Source organism: Raphanus sativus, chromosome 9 (assembly GCF_000801105.2).
Source record: "Raphanus sativus cultivar WK10039 chromosome 9, ASM80110v3, whole genome shotgun sequence".
In the NCBI taxonomy this organism is placed as follows: domain Eukaryota; kingdom Viridiplantae; phylum Streptophyta; class Magnoliopsida; order Brassicales; family Brassicaceae; genus Raphanus; species Raphanus sativus.
In genome coordinates, this window is record NC_079519.1 from 34,840,983 (window position 1) to 34,856,616 (window position 15,634).

The following is a 15,634-nucleotide window of genomic DNA, read 5'->3' on the forward strand; positions in this document are numbered from 1 at the left end:
GTGTATATAGTCATTGCGAAACATAAAATAAGAAAAAGTAACAAAAAAATTCTCTTTTACTAAAATCTGATTTCTGATCGGACTGGTATAGCTTAAGATTGGATTATACGTGCTTCAAAAAAAATTATGCTCCTCGGATCATCAAAAGTTAACTCATCGACACCTCTATTCAAAAGTTTCAAAACAAAAGAGAAGAAATATCACAAATTATTAAGAAATGGTGGTGCGAACTTATTGAACTATTCTAGCTTTGTAGTTGGGCTTGGGTATAATAGGAAATGGAATACAGTCTCATCTTATTTTATCTCCCTCTCTCTCTCTAGTAAACCATCAAGCCTTACTTAGCCAGCACATGGCAAAAGAAAGCTAAACCCAGAATTCTCTCGGATAAGAGGTGGTGGTTCTACATCTCCAATCTCAATCCTTTCCATTGATTTTGACAGATCATCAACCGAGAATGGAATGCTGCCAAGAAACACAATATGTATAAGAAAAAAGAAATTGAAATGAAGTCAAATGGATCAATGAGTTCAAGAGAGTGAGAACCTGGAATCATCATCCAATAAAAAGGAGTTGCTAACAGCATTGTTTGAATCTTCTGTCATTAGCACCCTCATATTTGCTATCACCTATATTTATACACACAAAATAATTACTAGATTAGTTATCCTGAATCATATATCATGAGAGTAGATTATTATACAAAAACCCCCAATGCTTACGTCTGGCGATACGCTATGAGTTCCGTACTTATCGTCCCAGTACATGGTACTTATTCGGTATAGCTGCTGTATGCTGAGTACCTGCATTTTCAACCAGATTCGATCAGACTAGTTCAACACTTTTACTTTCTAATATAAAAAAAATTCAAATCCACGTACCGGGCACAGATCATGACTTATCTCATCCAATGTTTTTTGAGGTTTTTGGTGTATCACCTGCATTTTTTTAAAAAAATTTATAAAACAATGTGAGTGATGTTTTGACTTGTCTCAGGTTTTACGACATTTATCATGAAATGTACCAGAAACCCGATGGCCTGTCTGATATGCTTAAGCTCATCCCAAGAAGAACCTGCGTACTGCAATGCCGGTTTTTTTTTTGTCTTACGTGTAAGTATTTGAAGTTAAAGAGTGAAACCTATCATATGATATCAGTTGTGTTACCTCATCAGTTGCTTTGTAACACCAGTGCTCTAATTCAGCCAAACCTGCTTTTACGTACTCCCCATTACTAAATGAACAACATTCCCGTCTTAACAAAAGGCTGTCATGATCGATATGAGAATGCAATATTAATACAAAATTTTTGAGAACAAAATGTAATATAAGAGTAATACGGTAAGAACCTGTTAAACAGTTGAACATTAATGAATGAGAATATCTGCGTGAACACCTTTCGGACCAAGAACGGAGGAACCTATATGTATGATTAAATAATTAAGTTAATGAAAGTCTTGTGATCTCTCTCATCAGCATGACTAGAATATCTAAGACACTTACATGGTTTGATTTGAGAGTATTGAGGAAGTTTGTAAGGCTCTTTACTATTCCTTGCCAATGCGCGATCAATGCTTGTTGTGCTTCAGAATTGCCAACAGAACGAGATGCTCCTTTCACTAAACTTGCTCTTGATGTTCTTGGTGCCTAAGCAACAAAAAGAAAGCTCTAATGCGTTTTTTTTTCTTGTATATACATGATGTGTAGGACCGGATCTAAGATTTTGAGGGTTACAAACATTTTTTTTTTAATTTAGAAGCTTATCCCTATATAAAAATTCTTCAAAAATTTTGGAGGTCAGGCCTGATCCGGCCGTGTCGATGTCTATATACATACCTGAATGCACAGTCCAAGGAGAGGAGAAATCTCTTTCTTCAAGTTATCACGAATCATTCCATATATCTTTTCAACATAAGCTGTTAGCTGCTGCTTGAAGAGCAGAGCCGGGTATTTAGCCTCGACTTGCCTTAAGGTATCAGCTCCACCGTTAATCAAGCTAAGATTCACACCTTGGGGTGCGCCACGGAAGCTCTACAGAATGATTAAAACATTGAAAAACTTGTGGTGCAGTCTTTTTTTTTTTTTGGGGTCAAATTGTGGTGCAGTCTATGTTACTAGTAAAAATGTTTAAGTAGGCAGCAACAACACACACCTGAGTCATCCTCCCAAAGAGAGTGGCAGAAGATGATCGACGGCGTTGTGGAGCCATCCCTGCTGCACCGCTAGCTTTAAGCGTGCGTTGGAGGAGTAAAAGCAACGTTGATGCATTGGACAACCAATATGCTAATATATCATTGTTATCTTGCGTCTGAAGATATATTAAAGAAAAAAAAAGAAAAATGCAATCTTATTCCAACAAGACACTTGATGCAATAAAAAAATAGTAAGGTAGTTCGAAACAAACCTCAATAGCATGTCCTATAGTCTGAATAATCCGATCAAAGACACTGGTTCTTTCAACTTCAAATGACCGCCATTGCAATAAGCATTTGTAAATGATACATGCTGTGATCGGTCGGTTCCCTTGGAAACCCAAGTGTTGAACGATGCAGCGGATAAGCAGCTCCTGGTTTTCTTGTTGCTTCTCGTTTAATGATTTCTGTGGCTTATCCTCCACTTCAGCTATATCTCTATGGTTTATTGAATGGCTATGCAGATCCTGTTTCAAAAGTTAAATCCAACAAAAAGAAATTGAAGAATACTAAGGCAAAGTTAACAGATATATATTACTTTTTAAGAAATCTACTTACCAAACTTGGCCTTGCATCAACTGATAAATGACCGCTGGCTGAACCTCTCTGTGTGGACATTACTAACTTAAGACAGACAAAAAATAAAGCAGAAGAATGGAGTCATGTAGTTTAATAGTCTTACCTGTAAAATAGACCTGGACCGGCCAGAGAGAAGCTTATTTGGTGCAATGGACACAGCTTGTTGTCGTAACACTTTATTCTCTGATTCCAAATTGTTGCATTTTTCCTCCAGCCTGATCATATTTATTTATTTTATTATTACAACTTTCAGTTCTTACTATTTAATTAGTAAGGGAAAAAGACAAATGATATGGTCTTTACCTTGTGACGTTTTCTTGTAGAACCTGAACTTTTTTCTCTGTTTCTTCCAACTTATTCTTTCTTTCTTCACTAAATTCTTGAGCTTCATCAAACTTTCTTGCTGCATCATCGGCCCTTTGTTTCTCTTGTTCGAGATCAGTCTGTTGAAACACAAAACGGTTACTATTTATCTTTTAAATAAGTGAGGCACAAGCAACTCCGATCCCAAGTATATAAATACCTTTAGACCTTCAACTTGTTCTGTCAATGACTCGATCTTTTGTGTATCTTCAACAACTACTTGCGTTTCTGTTACAACGGGAGGCGCTTCTTCGATGGCTTTCTTTGCAGCTTCACGTTCTTTAACAAGCAACACATTTGTTTCCTCCACTTTCTTCCTCATTTCCTCCATCGAACTCTGCAGTTTCGTTATCTCTTGAGTCTTTTCTTCTTCCAGGTCGGTCTGCAAAATAAAAATAAAAACAATTTTTGAAAAATTCCCATTATATCTTCTCTTTAATATCAATCCTACTAAAAATATTTACTCTTAAACGTTTCTCCAACTGCACACGGTATGTGAGTTCTTCTACTTTCTTTTCAAGTATATCCTTTGCCTCTTTCAGTGCGCCTGTTTCCCTCGAAGCCTGAAGACAAAACATGGAAAAGACATCTTTATCTATTAGCCAAAGATATCAAAAGAAAGTAGACTCATGTACCATTTTAAGCTTTCGAAGTTCTTTCTTTGCAAGCCTGCCTCTCCATCGTGACTGCGACAGGATCACTCCTTTCTTAAGCTTCTTGTAGTAAGATGTTGCCCTATGACAACGCCACTGAGCCTGCAATATAATAATAAACACCAATCACTGTAAGAAAAAAAAAACACAAAGCTAACTTGACACTTTTAAGAGAAGAAGAAGTTGTATAATTCGAATAACCGCTAGGACGAAACTAATATTACATTTCGGCAACCTGCTGGTATTAAAATAAAAATAGCCTCAATGTTACAAACCTGAATAGTTGTAGCAGCCTTTGTTTGCTTCTTGAATCTGAACTCTTTATGAGCAGCCATTGCTCTTAAACCAGTCTGTATAACAAGTGCCGCTACATGCATACTTTTATATGCTTTTCTAGAATGATATCTCCGACCATTCTTCTGAATCTTCACAGCAGCAGCTTGTCTTCTCAAGTTTTCGAACAGTTTCGAAGAAAGTCTTCCTATAATATTTTGCAAAACGTCATTCATCAAGTATATGAGGAAACTGTTTCCTTTTCTACAATTATAACAAAAAGAGAAGAAACCAGGCAAGATAGGGATTTAATTAAGATGGGTTTACTACTTACCTCTGCATAAAGCTTGGAGAGATATGGTGGCTTCTCTTAGTAAAATGAACCGTCTTCGGGCTTGATGAGTCCTTACTCGTCTCTGAATCCTTTTTGCAGCATCACTAAGAACCAGAGCTCTTCTTGCGTCAAGTTCAGCCATCTGCCCCGCCCTTAAGAATATCTTTGTTTTACCAATCTGTATTATCCAACATATATATATGAGCTGCACTCTTCTATAGTTGAACCATATTATATATGGCAAATAAACCTCGAAAAAATCAGTACCTGGTATCCTTTGAGTCCAATATTGTCCAAAATCTTTTTAGATGCAGCCTTCTCCTCATAGCTGTTCAGGGACAAGTATTATACACTTAATTTGAACTCCAAGATTAAACTGTTACAGTTAAATGTTTTTTTACTTACTTCCCTTCTAGAGCTTCAGGAGACAGAAGTCCAAAACGGTTAACGAACTCAAAGAAAGGTTTACGAGTGGGAAACCCTGCGCAACTGATTCTGATCGCTTCCAAAACACCCTACAAGAAAGAAAGAAAAATGTGTGCTTTGGTAAATGAAACATTTGTAACACTCAACATGTCACAGTTGGAAAAATATTATATACTTACACCACACCGAAGTTGCTGCATAATGTTGATATTCTCAAATATAGCAGGCTTCAGAAGGTTATTAGGCTTCACACATCTGATGTAGTGAGGCTCAGTAGAGTTTAATGTTTCCATAAGTTGCTGGAGTTGCAACTGCATCAATCAGGAAAACACATTTTTTTATTTCTTTAGAAAATAAACGGTAACATTTGAAAACTTTCACGGAATATTTTAATGTTTTTTTTTTCACCTTAACGCGAGAGCCAATGGAAGAAAACTTTGAAGATTTAGATGTTTCTTCGAGCTTAGGAAAGAGTCCAACAACAAAAGGACACTTGGAAGCACCCAACAAATCTTGATGTTCAGCAATCACATAATCTTTGTTTTTGTCTAGAAATTGATCAGACTGATACTGGACCTGAAAAGGGCAAATTCCACAACTAATAAGAAACGTATATAGAAGATACAAGCCTTGTTGTGTTGTACACTTGTTAACAAGTAACATACTTCTCCAGCATAATGGGAAACAGTGAAATCTGTTCGAGATAGTTTTGGCTTGATGAACCTCTTGTTGGTCTTAAAGGTCTGATAAAGCTTGTTCGCAAATGTTTCATGGGTTGACTTCGGAAACATACTGAAGAAACCCAAAAAGATAGAAGACATTTAAAAAAAAAACTACATTACATACATAATGTCCATGTTGATTGAAAAGTTAATAATATTACCAAGCTTCATCAAGAAGTGCCACAATTCCACCAGGTTTCTGAGATGGAAATAAAAACATATTAGACCGCATACTCTCATTAGGAGTCCAAAAAAATTAGATATTATTAACCTTTTCAATAAGATCAAGAACATCTTTATTGTCCACAAATTCGATGTAGCTCCAATCTATCGCTTCTTTTGTGTATTCCTCCTGTTCCATCTTGAAAACGTGCTGCAAAAGCAACAAGAGAAACTCGTTAACCAGAGTGGCCTATAATTACAATTGTTTCCACCACTACAATCAAGAAAGTACCTGATTGAAATGTTGCTGCAACTTCTCATTCGTGAAATTAATACAAAACTGTTCAAAACTGCGACAAAAGCGAATCGAAAATGCAGAGAAAACGCACATAAACACACAAACACACAAAAATGTTGGCGCAGACATTTTTATTTTACCTATTTGTTTTAAAGCTTTCGAATCCGTAAATATCAAGGACTCCAATGAGTGATCTAGAATTGGGATCTTGTCCAATTGAGACGTTTATCTTTTGTACCAACCTGAAAACAACAAAAGATATTCAAATAATATATGTCAGAATCAAATCTGTAAATTAATGACAGAAAGGCCTGCATGCCACTAACCAATCAAACAGCCGCTGATAAATCGTCTTAGCTAGACCGTCTCTGCTGATTGCAGCACTCTGTGGATCTAAACTTCTCTTGATAACTTCCTCAGGTGTGACCATTACACGTTTACACAGTGCATCTTCAAGTTCCTTTACATCACACCTAAATAAAATATATATATACTGTAATTAGTTCTTTGTACTGAAACTAGATACACACACTCGTAAAAATTTTCTCCGCTTACATGAGAAGTTCTGCAACTGTGTTAAGATGAAATTTCGCCTTATCGTCCTTAGGAACCGATGAATCCACATCCTTTCCCTTGGCGAAGTCGATGTTACCGATGTGAAGAATCGCAGCAACCACTCTGAAAATTGCTTCCTGTTGTGGTGGGAGACAGTCAGAAACTACTGCATCAAATAAGAGTTACTTTCATCATACGCAAATCCTATATACACACCTGTTCCTTTTCGCTTATTCCAACTATGTCCATAGCTCTTCTTGTCGCGATATAATCATGAGCATCACTTATACCAACCAGTTCGAAACATTTCGACTGATTCAGATAATGAAACGTCTTTGGATGACCCAACTTGTACTTTTCAATTTCCTGTTTAGTTATATTTAATGTTAAAGCTTGTTGTTGCATGGAAATATATAAATGTTGAAATGTCCGAATAACAATTATTTTTGGAATGTGATAAAAATTAGAAATGAAGAAAGAAAAAAAGATAAATACCTCTTGTGGTGCAGCACATAGAAGATAAAAACAGTGGTAGTTGCGCTCGGGATCAGATATCTGACAGACACGAGACCTCTCTAGAAGATATGTTCTTACAGCAGCTCCTGATATTCTCCCTTGCTTATCAAATTGGATTTCAACAAACTTACCAAACCGACTGTGACAAGGTACAACATTTTAACCAGCGTCAGCTCCAAGTTCTAACAGTAAGCTAGCAACGTTAAAAGTTTGCTTCACCTTGAATTGTTATTCCTGACAGTTTTGGCGTTACCAAAGGCCTCAAGGACAGGATTTGACTGCAAGGAAAAAAAAAGTTACATGAATATCTTTTATCACGACAATCGATAAGTAAGATTTATAAGAAGATCATATATATACTTCAAGAACTTGTTGCTCAACGGTTCGGCCTTCTGTAACAGCACGACCTCCCAGGTAAGCAAGGTATCTCATAAGCATCTTTGTGGTTTCAGTTTTTCCTGCTCCACTCTCACCACTTACAAGAATAGAATTGCTTCTTCCCTCATTGATCATTGCCCTGATATATATTCACATAAATCAGGTGTTATTTATAAAAAAAAGAAAACTTAGATTCTAAAAAGAAAGGTTGAATATTAAAGAGCACACCTGTATGCAACATCAGCAACTGCAAAAACATGAGGACTTAGTTCTCCAAATGGTGCACCTTTGTATTGTTGCATCATATGTGCATCATATATGTGTGGCAGTCGTTGAAATGGATTGATTGCTATAAGGATGTTTCCGGTATATGTCTGTCATGAAAACAAAATTTACCGTTAATAAGAAAAATAGTCTTGAAAAAGGAAAAGAAGCAAAATAGAATTTAGGTTACTGACATAAATCTCATTAAGTTCATATCTGATCTTTAAGTTCTGAAGAACACCAGGCTCATGTAAGTATGATAGCTTTGTCATGTCATCGACACCACCTGCAGGTGCTTCCATATCTTTTGGGTATATCTTTGACAACTTTGCAGTGATCTATACATATTAGCAAAAATCAGTATTGGTGTTGAAACTTGAATATGCTTTGACTAAGTTTGGTAGAGTATATAGTACTACTAGCCTTTTTTCCATTTGTGGCCTGAACGTCAACGTCTTGTCCATTGATTTTTTCAACTTGCCCATCAATCCAAGCCACATCTGTGTCTTCAACCCAGACATGAGAGCCTACAATGATGTTAACTGGAGTCCCCTGCAGTTTACCAAGAAGGGGAAAAAAAACAGTTTTTGAAAGACAATCGCACAAACTTTAAATAGTAAAAATGCTTATAGCACAAACTAATTGTGAATAGCAAGAGCGACAAAAAGGTATACTATATAGGCTTTAATTGCTACTAAATCTAGTATCTGCTGGAATGATAAAATCTTTCAAGCTCTTGTATCAGATGATTGCTAACAATGTAGTATATAAATCATGTCTTGTTTTGGTTTCTCATCTCATTGTTCCTTCTAATTATCTTACAGATTAATTGAGTAAACGATTATTAAGGAAATTAATAAAATACCATTTGTAGAGGCTTGATATCCAAATCTCAGCAGCTAATTAATTCCTCAGTAAACAAAACCCTTATCCATGGGGAGAAAGTATCGTAACTCGTAAGTAGTAGATCGAGAGGGTGACTTGGGACACAAGGAACCTATGAAATTTGTGAATACCTAGACAAACAACACATGGAGATTTCAGCACTCACTCCCCGCCACAAAATTACTAATGAGAACCACTCCGTGTGACAAAAATAGAAACCAAACTCCTCATAATTTTCACAAGAATAGGGAGACAAATTAAAAAGATGAAAAGGGATCCTTGAGATGGCCTGATGAAGTGGGGATCAGATTGATCGAAAGAGGAAAAAACGGAAAGAGAGAAGGAGATAAAGAGGGAAAACGTCAATGTTGAATGATTCAGAGAGTGCATTTTAATTCTTCTGCCCTATGATTTCGGCTAATTCGTGGCCCTTATTCGAGTCTTACATAAACAAGCGCACACACACACACACACTCTCTCTCTCTCCTCCTACCGTCTCTTCCGTTTCACTGCCTTCAGCATTCTTATTTTGTAGCTAACTACATATATATAGGACTTTCAATAATGTACCATAATATTCATAACACTTTTCTTTGATATATATATATTATACCCAAAATTTAAAACTAATAGGAAATTGAATTGGTCTAATTATAATTCTGACAGATACTAAAGAATGGAGTTGAGAAATCAAGTTAAGAAGATGATCCTATATTTAATGTAGATACTACTATCTTGCTGCATGTAACCAAAAAGAGGTTCTACGAGCAATGAACATCAATAACACTTCTCCTGTGCATTAAACAGTTACATTTATATAAAATTTGGGATATATACTGAATTTTTCTATAAAAGACAACATAATCATTGACATGACAGCTTGTTTTGTTTAATGAGATTTACTAAAAGCTTACCAGCTTATGTTCAAATCATGGTTCGAAAGAAGGGACATCATTCTCAGGAAGGTGAGTCAAACTGTAACTTAATCTATCCACAACACTTCTGTACGGATCTTCCTCACGTTTCTTCAACAAGTAGGCTATGCTTTTCTCCACTTCCTCTTTCGCTTCCAAGTAAACCCGTTTTGCTGCTTCTTTGTCTTTCACAAGTTCTGGTCTTCCTTTAGTGTGTATCGGTTTCCCAAACAGGTAATAGAACCGACCAGGGATTTTCGGTAAGAGCCCTGGCAAGTAGAGTTGCTGGTTTGCTACCTCCCCACTTGATTCTTCCCTATATATATATATATATATATAAATATCACAACACTCATTAAAAGGCTTTGATTGTTTTCAAGTAAAAAGCAATATTTACCTCAACTTAAAGTCTTTGGTATCGCGAGTTACTTCCGAGATATAGTTACTGAGAAACGGAATCTTCATCAGGTCATTGTAATCAAGAACCAACTGCAATGGCCAAAAAGTAAAGTAAAGATTTGCCTCGTTTTCAAGAACTGCACAAATGCAAAACGTTAAAAAGGCAGAGAGCTGCTTACTTCAGCTATGTCGTCTTCACCAACCGTTCCAAATGGAACTATAGTTGCGCCAAACCGTGCTGCCATTCTTACAAACTCTTGCTGCTCTGGCCAAATCAGTTTGTATTGTTCACCCTGCAAACAAAACAGTTAAAAGACTTCAAAAAGCCATATGGAAGTTTCCATCAAAGAGGGTATGAAGATGGGGGGCTAACCCGGTTATGGAGAGCCTCTCGGGCACCGCCGGGATAGAGAAGAACATGAGACTTAGAAGACAAGAGCTTGAAAAGATTGGTTGCGGTGACAGGGTAGGCACCAAATACTTTAATCCAGTCCACGTAATCAAAACCCTTACCTGACTCGTTTTCTGCGTAAAGAATCGGATGCGCCATCCCACGGAAGAGAATGTTTTTCTCTTTGATAAATGCCTCGGACATTGGACCGAGTTCCAACCCCATCAGCATGTGGTAACCAACAAGTAACACCGGACCTTCGTCTGGAACACCAGCGAGTCCCTTCACTATCCTACCATCTTCCATAGTTGACAAAAACACAGAACTAACAGCATTTCTTAAGACCCTGCTTGTCACAAAAGAAAAGAAAAATTCAGAACAGATACTACTACTAAAATATTAACATCCCTACTACTATGACATGAGAACACACATTTGGGTCTCAAAGCAAGGCTTAGAGAAGTAACCTGAGTAGTTCCTGAAGGGCAAAATCAAGTTCTCCCTTACTGGGAGGTAAGAAATCAGAAGCAAAATCATATCTACGTGAGCGTCTGTACTTGCATGTACCTTTTATAACCGTGAGCAAACTGATGCTATCTTCCTGGAACAATATGAGTAGTAGTTATAGTGAATTGAACGAATAATATAGTAACTAACATTCCTCTGATGAAAATACTTACAAGTAAAAGGGTATGCCCATTTTCCTTGAAGCATCGAACGGTACAGTTTTTTAGTAACCCATATAGCCTTTTCGATTCTTCTTGGCTAGGAAGCATCCTGTCCTTTCCACTGTAAAAGCCCGTAACAAAAATTCAAAATTTATTTCTTTAACTGAACAAGAAATGCAATACAATAAGGAAGAAGATATTAACCTAGCAAGGAGTAAGACTTCAGCTTGAACAGCATGGATGCGAGAATTTGCATAAGCAGCACCAGATCTCAGCAACTTTAGCTTCCAAAGTAAAGTTTCTCTAGGAATAATTCCACCGAGCTCCTAAAAAGCGCATGGTAAAAAAGAACAAGAAGAAGAAGAAGAAGATGTCATCTTTGTGTAGAAACAGAACACAAATAAATGTGTTAAAAAAGACACTCACAGAGAGAAGAGGAAGCATGGAGTTAGTAAGCTTCTCTCTCAACTTATTCAGTTTTACTCCTGCTGGAAGCTGGTTGTCGATACCAATTGAAGCCATCTTTATCGGATCACCTAATTATTTTATCAAGAAAGCCTCTAAGTAAAAGATTATTTTAACAAGAAAAAGAAAAAAAGGATCTTATTTGTTACAATTAATGTTACCCATAATAAAGCTTAGAGCATATGGAATAGTAAAATGAAGCTCTTCTGGCACCATCTCTAGTATAGGCAGCATCGGCTGTAGCGGTGACCTCTCAAACGATGTAGCTAAAGCAAAGGAAAAAATATATTTGGTCACACATATAAAAAAAAAGTGTTATGTGTAATGTATGCATACAGAGAAGCTACACAATAAAATTAAAAAAAAAAAATTACTGACCTGGGTTGACTAGTACCAACACCAAATCTAATGAAGGGTTTCTGGCAGCAACAGCAAGAGCCATACATCCTCCAAAGGAATCACCCACAAGATATATAGGTTTATTTGGACGTGTAGCATGCTCTTGCCTCAATACATCTTCGACTATTTTCACCAGCCCTTTTATGGTAAAGCCAATAGTAGAGAATACACAGAGAAATATGAGTGGATAACTAATAACAATCAGCATAGCCAAATGTGTGTGTCTGTAATATAATTGTAATGGAGTTCGATCATGTACTAGGTTACCATTTGATAACTAATAACAATCAGCATAGATTACCTTGGAATGGAGTTCGATCATGTACTGGAATATGCAAGCACCAGACATGAAAAGCCCTGTTAAGATTAGTTCTAGTGCATTAGATACTACTGCTTCTGCAACTTTGGGTGTCAAAGTATATGTCTCCATTTGTATATTTCTTAGTCAAATGTCGTTTCAGGGAAGGTAATAATAATTAACAAAGAGAGTGAACATACTTCCCAAGAGCTATTTGATGTGGAACAATACCCATCCCAGTGCCATCCATCCCTGCATTACCAGATAGTCAAAATTATCGAAAAAGCTTCGAACTTTGACTAGATTGTCTACGTATCAGATAAAAGAACAGTAGAAACCCATTACTCATTAGAGGCTCAGTCTTTACATTTTTAACAAAAACAGCCCCAACAATCAAGTTCTATAACACCTTTAGTAACTCCCATCAAAACTTTGTAAGAATATTAACCACTAGTCATTAATTATTGGGAAAGCTTAGAACTTTGAGATAAAAACAGTTAAAAACAGAGTAAAGAATCAAGCTTTTGCTCTATGAAAACACAAAAATGAAGGTGGAAACAAGAGACTTTACACACAAAACCCAATTACTTGTGTGGAGAAAGAAGCAAAATCAGTTTCTGCAATCAAGTTCAAAAAGAAAAAAACCCAAACTTTGATATATATATATATATATATATATATATATGTGTGTCTAATTTTTTACCAGGTAAGAAGAATAAGGTAGGAGCATCTTTGATTGGTTGGCCACAATCGACGGGACTAAACCACCGTGGAGGTCCACCGTCAGGCTTCTTCAAAATCTCTCTAGCAGCAGCAAAGTAATCCTTGACAGATTTGGAGCCATACCCATCATCCCATAACAGCTCAATTTCGTCTTTCCTTTGAAATTTTAATTTCCCATTAACTTCGCTTCCTTTTGGGTTTTGGACATTAGACACAGAGACATAACCGTTCACTGGCTGCTCCACGGAAGCCGCCTTATCACCCGAAACCTGAGCTCTTACCTTTAAACTGGGTCTTTGGTTACAATTCGATCTGAAACTTGGCAACGCCAAAAGACTTGAACTTGTTCTTGTTGTTGCCATTTTGCCCTTTTTTTAGTCTGGCAAGCAATGAGAAGCGATTCCTCTTAAAATTTACAAAAGAGAAAATAGAGCTTTGTTTAAAGAGAAAAAAATAGGGAAATGATGATACAGACGTTTTACAAACTTTTTCACTGTTTGTGCCAGGCCAGCCAACAAATAAATAAAGATATTTTATTTTCAGTGTTCGGGTTTGAGATAGATCTAATAACACGCAAGGTTGGGCAGAAGTATAACCTAGTACCAAATCAATTTATACAAAATTAATCAGAAAATAATTTAAATATTTTACATAGTTTTCCATGTCAAAGAAAAAAAATCACACTATGAATAAACTTATCTAATATATAAAAAAACTTGGTTCAAGTCAATTAATTTTAAATTGGGAATTCAAAAAAAAAAACTTGGAGCATCTCCATTAAACCTTCTAATCTTCAAAATTTAAGGGTTTTCATCTTAGTCTTTATATTTTGGTAAAATTTGCTTGAGGTTTTATTCTCTCTTAGAGTCCTAATCAAGATTACTCAGTTAGGCAAATATGTAACAAGAAACAAAAACAAGCAATCGTACTTTTCATCGTCGTTTTCCTATGTTCCTTTCAGTTTTTTTTTTTCAAATATCTTCCTTTTATTATGTAATCATTTCTTTGTACATTGGAAGAAAATAGCAATAAAAACAAAATGTAAGGTTGGTGTATTGTCCTTTGAGGAGTTAGTTCACACGCAAGACGTGTTCAATTGGGTTCCGTAAGGTTTTTAACGGTAAATATAGAAGACACAAAGTAAGCATAGATTCAACGCGCGTAGAATTTGGATGTATTCACTTCCTTCCGTCTCCGTTTCAACATCTATGACCACAGATATTCACATTGATCTCACGTACCGTACCACACTTCTCCTTTACATGCTTTCATGTTTGAGAAACAAAACCATTTTTTGGGCCGAATACAGAATATTGAAATGGAAGTGAAAACGTAGTTTGGTCCAGCATGCAAAAGCATATTCAATGAAATCCCACTTTTTAAGGCCCAAATCTTCCAAACCCCAATACTTCACACTTCCCAAGTGGTCACGTATAAATTTATAATCCAGCACGCCCTTACTTGGTTTTCATAAGATTAAATGCTGCATCAAAATTACATTTGACAACACCGAAAGGAGGACGTGTCCATGCTTTGGTTCTAATCCCTGCAAGGGCCCGTGCGATCGCTGGAAAAACGTAATCCGGCCATCAAGCCTGGCAAATTGCTATAATTTTGATACATACAACCGTTCAAAATGCTACGATTTGCTACGAACGATTACGTGGCAAGTTGCTACGTTTTTGACACCAGAGTTTTACTAATGACTTTGTTGTGACTCCTCTTGCACTTGGTAAAGTCTTTGATGGACAACCTCCATCTCCTAAGTCATCATGCGCTGCATCTCAGCCATCAAAACACTCATCAATAGGATGATTGCATTAGGTTGTTGTGTACTATTTGGAGTCATATTCTCACCATCAAGTTCGGACATTGTTCCTGCAAAAACAATCAAACATTTAGTAGAGAAAGCACACAAAGGGTTTCTCTCACGTGTTTGATCGCTCAAAGCTCAACTCTCTTATTGACCTCACGTAGCGATTCTCAAAAGGTCTTATAGAACTATCCGACCAGTACGATGTTAATCATTGACCACCCAAAATACAAATGATCCAAGAAGAAAACAAGAGATAAAAAGGAAAAATGATAAAACTTTAGAAACTGAAACAAACTTCTTTGTTGTTGTCTCTTTTTTTCTCTTTTTCCAATATACTTTTTTATTGACTTTTTCTTTTCAATCTCTTTTTCCTGTACTTGTTTTACAACTTGAAAAGAAGAAGATGATGATGGAAAAAAATAGAAGATGAAAAAATATTCACTACAAGAAAACAAGCCTATTGCAATGGAAATTTGCAAGGGAAAATTTTCCTCCCAAATTTGCAACGTATTTGCAACGAAATTGCAAGAAAATATATAATCCTCGCAAGTCTCTTGCAAATTTGCGAGAGAAACGTTTCGCTTGCAAATTTGCAAGAAATTTGCGAGGAAAACGTTTCTCTCACAAATTTGCAAGAGATTTGCGATGGTAGTTACATCTTTTTTGCAAATCCTTTGCAAATTTGCAAGGAAAAAAATTCTCTTGCAAATTTGCAAAGGATTTGCAAGAACTTTATATGTTTATCTTGTTTTCTCACAATTCGAAACTTGAACTAATATTAGTAAGTACTAAATATCAAAATTTTATAACTTACAATAAATACACATCAAGTAAATTTCAAAAAAAAAAATCACATTAATTAATTTTTTAAACAACAAATACAAATACATAGTAATCCACCAAAAATATACCAAACCCCCAAATAAAACCCTAAAGTTATTTGATTTGCAAGGAGTTTGCAA

At 36.2% G+C, this 15,634-nt stretch overlaps 2 protein-coding genes across 2 annotated transcripts; both read right to left on the minus strand.

Annotated features, from left to right (window-relative positions):
* Positions 1 to 141: 141 nt before the first annotated feature.
* LOC108825562 (myosin-11) lies at positions 142 to 8,048 on the minus strand. Its single transcript, XM_018598874.2, has 36 exons — positions 7,909 to 8,048; positions 7,679 to 7,824; positions 7,433 to 7,589; positions 7,292 to 7,350; positions 7,052 to 7,211; positions 6,773 to 6,922; positions 6,557 to 6,693; positions 6,328 to 6,474; positions 6,142 to 6,243; positions 5,996 to 6,053; positions 5,813 to 5,914; positions 5,703 to 5,740; positions 5,485 to 5,611; positions 5,228 to 5,395; positions 4,999 to 5,130; positions 4,799 to 4,908; positions 4,661 to 4,721; positions 4,394 to 4,571; positions 4,062 to 4,267; positions 3,769 to 3,888; positions 3,598 to 3,696; positions 3,294 to 3,515; positions 3,074 to 3,213; positions 2,874 to 2,985; positions 2,750 to 2,797; positions 2,404 to 2,658; positions 2,152 to 2,307; positions 1,836 to 2,030; positions 1,503 to 1,646; positions 1,349 to 1,419; positions 1,167 to 1,266; positions 1,025 to 1,081; positions 882 to 938; positions 723 to 803; positions 547 to 629; positions 142 to 465 (listed from the first exon to the last, which is right to left on the minus strand). The coding sequence occupies exons 1-36, from the start codon at positions 8,014 to 8,016 to the stop codon at positions 342 to 344; spliced, it is 4,410 nt and encodes a 1,469-aa protein (XP_018454376.2). The 5' UTR covers positions 8,017 to 8,048; the 3' UTR covers positions 142 to 341.
* Positions 8,049 to 9,361: 1,313 nt separating this feature from the next.
* Positions 9,362 to 13,307, minus strand: LOC108823331 (phytyl ester synthase 1, chloroplastic). Its single transcript, XM_018596509.2, has 13 exons — positions 12,837 to 13,307; positions 12,334 to 12,385; positions 12,137 to 12,192; positions 11,815 to 11,973; positions 11,598 to 11,702; positions 11,398 to 11,507; positions 11,176 to 11,297; positions 10,984 to 11,092; positions 10,771 to 10,904; positions 10,286 to 10,649; positions 10,092 to 10,205; positions 9,911 to 10,002; positions 9,362 to 9,829 (listed from the first exon to the last, which is right to left on the minus strand). The coding sequence occupies exons 1-13, from the start codon at positions 13,216 to 13,218 to the stop codon at positions 9,529 to 9,531; spliced, it is 2,100 nt and encodes a 699-aa protein (XP_018452011.2). The 5' UTR covers positions 13,219 to 13,307; the 3' UTR covers positions 9,362 to 9,528.
* Positions 13,308 to 15,634: the final 2,327 nt, after the last annotated feature.

Excerpts from the sequence above, each read along its gene's own strand:
- LOC108825562 (XM_018598874.2), bottom strand. The coding sequence starts at position 8,016 with ATGGAAGCACCTGCAGGTGGTGTCGATGACATGACAAAGCTATCATAC. Across the intron at positions 7,825-7,908 it reads ATGAACTTAATGAGATTTAT|ACATATACCGGAAACATCCT; the intron begins GTCAGTAACCTA and ends TTTTCATGACAG. Across the intron at positions 1,267-1,348 it reads AATGTTCAACTGTTTAACAG|CCTTTTGTTAAGACGGGAAT; the intron begins GTTCTTACCGTA and ends CGATCATGACAG.
- LOC108823331 (XM_018596509.2), bottom strand. The coding sequence starts at position 13,218 with ATGGCAACAACAAGAACAAGTTCAAGTCTTTTGGCGTTGCCAAGTTTC. Across the intron at positions 10,206-10,285 it reads GAGAGGCTCTCCATAACCGG|GGTGAACAATACAAACTGAT; the intron begins GTTAGCCCCCCA and ends TTTTGTTTGCAG. Across the intron at positions 10,003-10,091 it reads GTGAAGACGACATAGCTGAA|TTGGTTCTTGATTACAATGA; the intron begins GTAAGCAGCTCT and ends TGGCCATTGCAG.